General features: G+C 45.1%; 1 protein-coding gene across 2 annotated transcripts in view; it reads right to left on the bottom strand.

The window, feature by feature from the left end:
* The window catches only part of LOC102373549 (aldose reductase), a 22,357-nt gene extending 16,512 nt beyond the window's left edge, over window positions 1–5,845 (bottom strand). The window contains exons 1-2 of one of the 2 annotated variants that reach the window (XM_006019426.2): window positions 5,771–5,845; window positions 1,019–1,186 (exon numbers count right to left, since the gene is read on the bottom strand). In XM_006019426.2, coding sequence (XP_006019488.1) covers window positions 1,019–1,186; window positions 5,771–5,836 — 234 coding nt within the window. In that variant the 5' untranslated portion in view covers window positions 5,837–5,845. The remainder of the gene's footprint in view (window positions 1–1,018; window positions 1,187–5,770) is intronic. The other variant, XM_025198818.1, reaches the window with a different exon arrangement.
* Window positions 5,846–5,851: the final 6 nt, after the last annotated feature.

Here is a 5,851-nt window from a genome sequence, read left to right as displayed (position 1 = left end):
AGGATGAATGCTACATTTGAAGGGAGAATGTCCTGGACTCTTGCCACCAAATGGGCGAAAACCTATCCACTGTACAGCTCTCCTTCCATTTTATCCAATGAATATTAAATGCAAAGGACAGTGGCTTAGCTTCAAAAGAAGTGCTGGAGAAGTCACTGGATACTGCCTAATTCTCAGTTCAATAGTTAGAGAACTGTGCTGGGAACTCAGATACAGGTTTAAACCCTGCTGGGTGAGGGGGCCCTAGAACCTGCATCTTCTTTATTCTGTGGAAATGTCTTAACCACTCTGATAGTGTGCTAAAAGATGGGAGGGTGGTTGTCATCCTCCTCAACCACCGCCATTATTCAGGATAGATGACATCTTTGAAGCAGAATGAGCTGTGCCAGAATATGTCCCACCACAGCTGATCTGCTTCAGTGGCGTTTACCAGTATTGTTGGGGCCACTGTCCTGCAGGGTCAGGGGAACCCTCATTCAGGTTCTTCCAACTACAGATATGCATCCCAAGTCAGGGCATGGCAGCAAGGTATGTGAGCCACAGGAATCCAATGCAGGGGTATTCATGAGGCATGTTTGCAATGAGAATTCTCAAAGACAGCAATAAGGAGACAAGCATTCTCCTATTCAAGCCATCACATTGTGACCATCTTTGGTTGTGGCAATATTTTTGGGCATTAGGCATGCAGTAAGGGACTAGGATGTCTGTTTTCACCCTCAGATACATCCATACATACATACATACAGAGCTAGATACCTGTCTGAGGAAAGAACAGCCTACTGAGCAAAGTCACTAGCCACATGGATGAACACACACTCACTGCATGTGGAATAGGATTACAAACTCTAAGTACCAAAAATAGCAGTTATGTTACTGGGTAACTGCTGTTTTGGCACATGAAGTGAAACAGAATTCTGCCTTATATGTTTTAACCGTGATATGAAATGTCTTATCATCTTCAGACACACCATGGGCATTGTTGCTGCTGTGGGATCTGGGCCTCCTCATGGAGCCATACCTTACTAACAATAAAGAGGTCCTCCCGTTTCACAGCCCCCTCTTTGATTTTCTTCTGAATCCCATCTCCAACTTCATTCTCATTCTGGTACACGTAGGCACAGTCAAAATGGCGATATCCAACATCAATGGCAGCCTTCACAGCCTCTACAACTTTCCCTGGTGGAGACTGAAACACACGTATCACAAAGCACCAACACATTAGTACCTATTTCTTATTTGGCTAGAAACTCAAACATCAAGAGACTTTTACACCATTAAGGTTTTTAAAATTTTTGTTTTTATATAAAATAAACCCCACTATATTTTATACACACATAAATATACATGTGTATATACCAGTAGAAGAGGTACTACTATGTCCTTCAGGGCACATGGCTAGACAAAATGCAGATCATTTCCACTGACTGACATATAAGAACCATTTGATTCTAAGATCTATAGCATCTGCTAGATAAAATGGAAGCAGAAGATTTTGTTCAAGCAAGTCAAGGACTGGACTTGATGGCTCAGCAGGGCCCTTCCTGTCCAAGTCTTGTATTTTACATGCACATACAGAATTCTTCCAGAGACTGTTATAACCATCCCATCTGGGCACCTTTCGGCCATTAAGTCAAAATGGTGCATGCAGTGCTGCATGAAAAAACTCACTTGGGATGACTAGCTTGCGTACTGAAGGTGGCACAGCTGCGTTACTCAGCTTGGACCAGCATGCCCAGACTGCTGTCAGTTACCATTTGATTTAATGGCTGCATCCCAAACCCCATCCTTAATCCCATAGGAAAAGTTTGGCCCACAGTCCATTAAAACAAAACTACTTTACACCATAGCCAGGCAATGGAGAATTGTTCAAAGGAAGCCAATTCTGTGGTCTGGCCACTAGAAAACTGATGTTGCAAGAAGTTGGCCAGATCACTTGATCTCTCTGTCCCTCAGTTTTCTCATTTGTGATGTCAGGATACAAATATCCAGTTTCTCCTGTAAAATCTTTCTGCTTCATAAAGAGAATGCACAGAAAATCTAATTATTAAAAGGACAATGGGAAATATCTCACAGGAGAGAAGGCTGCAGAGATGTAGATGATACTGACCCATTGAAAGATTAATTGGACAGAAACAGAACTGAAACATTTTGGGTTTATGTCCCACTGCAGTAAGGATAACCACTCATGTCTCCCTACTTAAGCCATCAATTATTGTTCAAAGCTATTATGTGCCTCCCTCCCCACAATGGGGTACCCCCCACAGTCTGGAAAACAATGCTTTATGTAACAGACAGGATACACAAAATGTTAGCTTTGTGTATAACAAAGCTTTCTCACCCAGAAGGCAGAAAGCACTGATACCAATTGTTGCATAAAGTTAAAAGAGAAAACTTTTCCTCTTGCTCCACCCTGTCCTTGAGGACCTTCGTACAGCTAGCTTCATTTTCTCACAACACACATTGCCCTGCTCTCTGAATCCCTGCATTTTGCAAACTTACCTGGGACTGATCTCCTGACTGAAAGAGGAGTATCAAGCATCACCCTTCTAATCAGGGTTAGGACTTTTTATACTAGTGATTCTCAACCTTTTGACATGAGGCACCTCTTATTAGACTGACGGCAACCTTTGCAAATTGCCAGTTCTTAGTTGTTACTGGTTTTTTTGAGTGGAGAAAAACATCAGAGCAAGTCTTCTGTTGCAAAGAACACGGAAAGAACACAACAGGCCAGAATGTTTGTAACACTGTGAATTCCTAGTTGAAATCTCTGGGTTTATCTTGTAGATCGAATCATGTTTGCATACCTAACAGTGAGTGGCAACACTGCAGAGCTGCCTACATCACCCCTAAAAGGATCTCAAGGCACCCCCTTGAGAAGCACTGCTCTACACCCTGTTACAACTGAACAACTGCAAAAATTAAGAACTTGATGAGCCAGTGGGAAAGCTACCACGCTCAGTCCTTGAGGGTAGACTACTCAAAATGCAGGTCATTTTTTAATCTGCCATCTAAGAGCCTATATTTGATTTTGGGTGTTGTAGCATCTATTAGATAAAACAATTAGGAGGAAAAGATTTTGTCCAAGCTGCACAGATGGCACTGACATTTGTAGACACCGCATAATCCAGCTGTATCATTATCAATCATGATCTGATTTTTAAAAACACTCTTATTAGTCACGAGTTCAAAAATGTGCTCAAAACAATTTATTAGCGTGAGCAAGAGGGGAGAAAAAAATAAGTAGGCACAGATTTCAGTATATTGGGCAGCAAACCTACAAACTGGCATTCAAAGCCTGGATGGATGAGTCAGGTGCTTAGTACAGAATCAGTATGATCTTCTTCCTTATTATGTCACAGTAGAAGATATACAGAGGAAAGAAACCTAAGAGTTTGCTTATATGAACAGATCAAGGATACTGGGACATGTAGGTTTGCAAATTCTCTATTGCAGGGGTTGGTAATGTTTCGTAGTGGGGGCTGCTTTAATAGAGCTTAGCTCTGAGTGTGGTCTGCTTCCAACCTGGCCTACACCACCCATTCTGCTCTCCCAGCTTCTCTTCACTGCCTGACCACTGCAAAGATGAAACTCCTCCCATAGAAATGCCACTAAAGTCCCCAGGCTCAGTGGACTACAGCTAGCCTGCCACCGGGGATTGCTGACCCTTGCCTCATTGTATTTTTGCAGTCAACAATATTAGCTGATCAACAGCCTTGTATATGATCTTGCTCAGCACACTGCTATGCTGGAGTGCACACCTGGAATATGAACGTTTGTTGTAGGAGCCTTACATCAGGGATCTGCAGTAGGTTAACATCTCAGCTCTCCACCTCACATTAGTGCACGATTGGAAATGACAGGTGTAAACCTGGAGAGTGAGATCATTGCATATAGCACAGGTGGGAGGATTTCCCACCCCACTTTCCTTCAAAAAGCTCTATTTACATATAACTGTCTGGAATTTAAATTATAATGTAAACAACAGAGAGAGAGCATAAGACAGTAATCACTTTTTTAAACAAGTTAATTTTTTTTTAGCAGGACAAGATACTCTGCAAGTGGCCAGATTTCTAATAATAATTACACTTGCTATGGAAACCTTCAGAGGAGATAGAAGCTCTTCATGGACATTTAATTAAGATTCTTAATACTCTTGCAGTTCAGATTGGTATCATCTCTGGTCTGCTTTGTTTTTAGAAGTAAAGGCTGAGACAAAGGCTTTCTTTCAAGTCCCATCAAGTCTGAAGTCAGCAGATTCCAGCTATTTCCTCTCCTTGGTGAACAAGCCAGGATCACACTTCTCTCCATGTTCTCCCTCCTTTTTGGGAGACAGTATCAATAAACATTAAGCAGGCACATGCTGTGCAGCACAACATGCAGAAGGCTCTGGCCTGCCTGAGGTTTCTGGAAGTTACTCTTGCACATCTGTTTTCTTTTAAAGTGACAGTAATGGAGCCATCAGGCACCAGAGTGCGTGGGCGACTGGGACCTCCTGAGTCTGGGGGACACCCACAGAAGCCCGTGTCATCGTCAGGGACGGGGCTGGCGAGCACCCGCAGAAGCCAGCGTCAGTGTTGGCAGTGGGGATGAGGCTGGCGAGCACCTGCAGAAGCCGCCAGTGGTGTTGCAGGCCCTGTTGGGGGGGCGTCATGTGCCCCCCCAACCAGTCGCCTATGCCAGAGTAGTATCTTTGCAGGAAGCAAAGAGTCTCATTTAGATCAGTGATTCTTAACTGGGGCCCAATGGCACCTTCAGGCACCATGAGCTCCTTTTAAAGGTGTTGCACAACATTAGCACCGTTTGCTGCTCCTCTGTGTGTGATTCACAAGATAAATCCAGAGACTTCAAACAGAAATACAGTGTTAAACCTGGCCTGCTGTGGCCTACCCTAGTTCTCTGCAACAGAAGAATCGCTTGATTTTCAAAACAAATAAATAAAAAAAATGAAATTAGGCTTTGAAATGGGGGGAGGGGGTGGGGAAGCTGCAACACTTTGGGAAGTGATGGCTGGTGCCTTGAGCCTGTAAAGGTTGAGAACTGCTGCACTTAAGTCTACAGCTGAATGGCTTTTGTAACAGGGTTGCCAATTTTGTTTGAATCTATTCTAGGAGATTTACCAGCGTGTCTGTGACACACAATGCAAACATGCATATATCAATTACGGATTATGGTTCATACACTTTACTCCAAGGTGGCAAATGCATATGACATTTAAAAACCCCCTCAAAGGACTACTGTATAAATCAGATTCAACATTTAATATTTATTTTAATGAATGCCCTATCATTTAGCTCCTCGGTGACTCTCAGCATCTCCTGGAGATTTATACCTAATTCCTGGAGACTCCAGGGCAATCCTGAAGGGTTTTGTACAGGGAAAGCCTGAGTTCACCAGCACCAGCAGGGCCTCCCAACTTTCCTTTGGGATCCCCCAAAACACCAAAAAAAACAGGCGAGCGATAGTGAAACCGACTGGATTTCACTGGGAGGAAGCAGCAGGGCCCGGTCTCCTTTCCACTGCGCCTACTTGAAGCGGGGCGGAGGGGAGACGAGGCCCCAGCGCTGGGCAGCACCCGGCTCCCCTCGCCCCGTCGGAAGCGTCCGCCATCTGCTCAGCGAGGGGCGCCGCCCAGCCCCGCGCGCTCCGGAACGGCGCAGCTGGGCACATCTGGCCCAGCGTTCCACAGCAGCAGCTGGGCATCACATCTGCCCGGGCAGCGTCTGGGGGGAGGCAGAAGGCGCCGTGCGAAGGGATCCCGGCCCGCGCCTACCTTCCAGGTGCCCAGCCCCAGGATGGGCATCTTGGCCTGGGTGTTGAGCTGCACGGAGGTGGCCATGGCTCCCGCCCGTCG

The sequence above is a fragment of the Alligator sinensis genome, unplaced genomic scaffold (assembly GCF_000455745.1).
Source record: "Alligator sinensis unplaced genomic scaffold, ASM45574v1 scaffold87_1, whole genome shotgun sequence".
Lineage (NCBI taxonomy): Eukaryota > Metazoa > Chordata > Crocodylia > Alligatoridae > Alligator > Alligator sinensis.
Note: the sequence above shows the minus strand (reverse complement) of the source record. Positions and strands in the feature narration are given on the sequence as shown.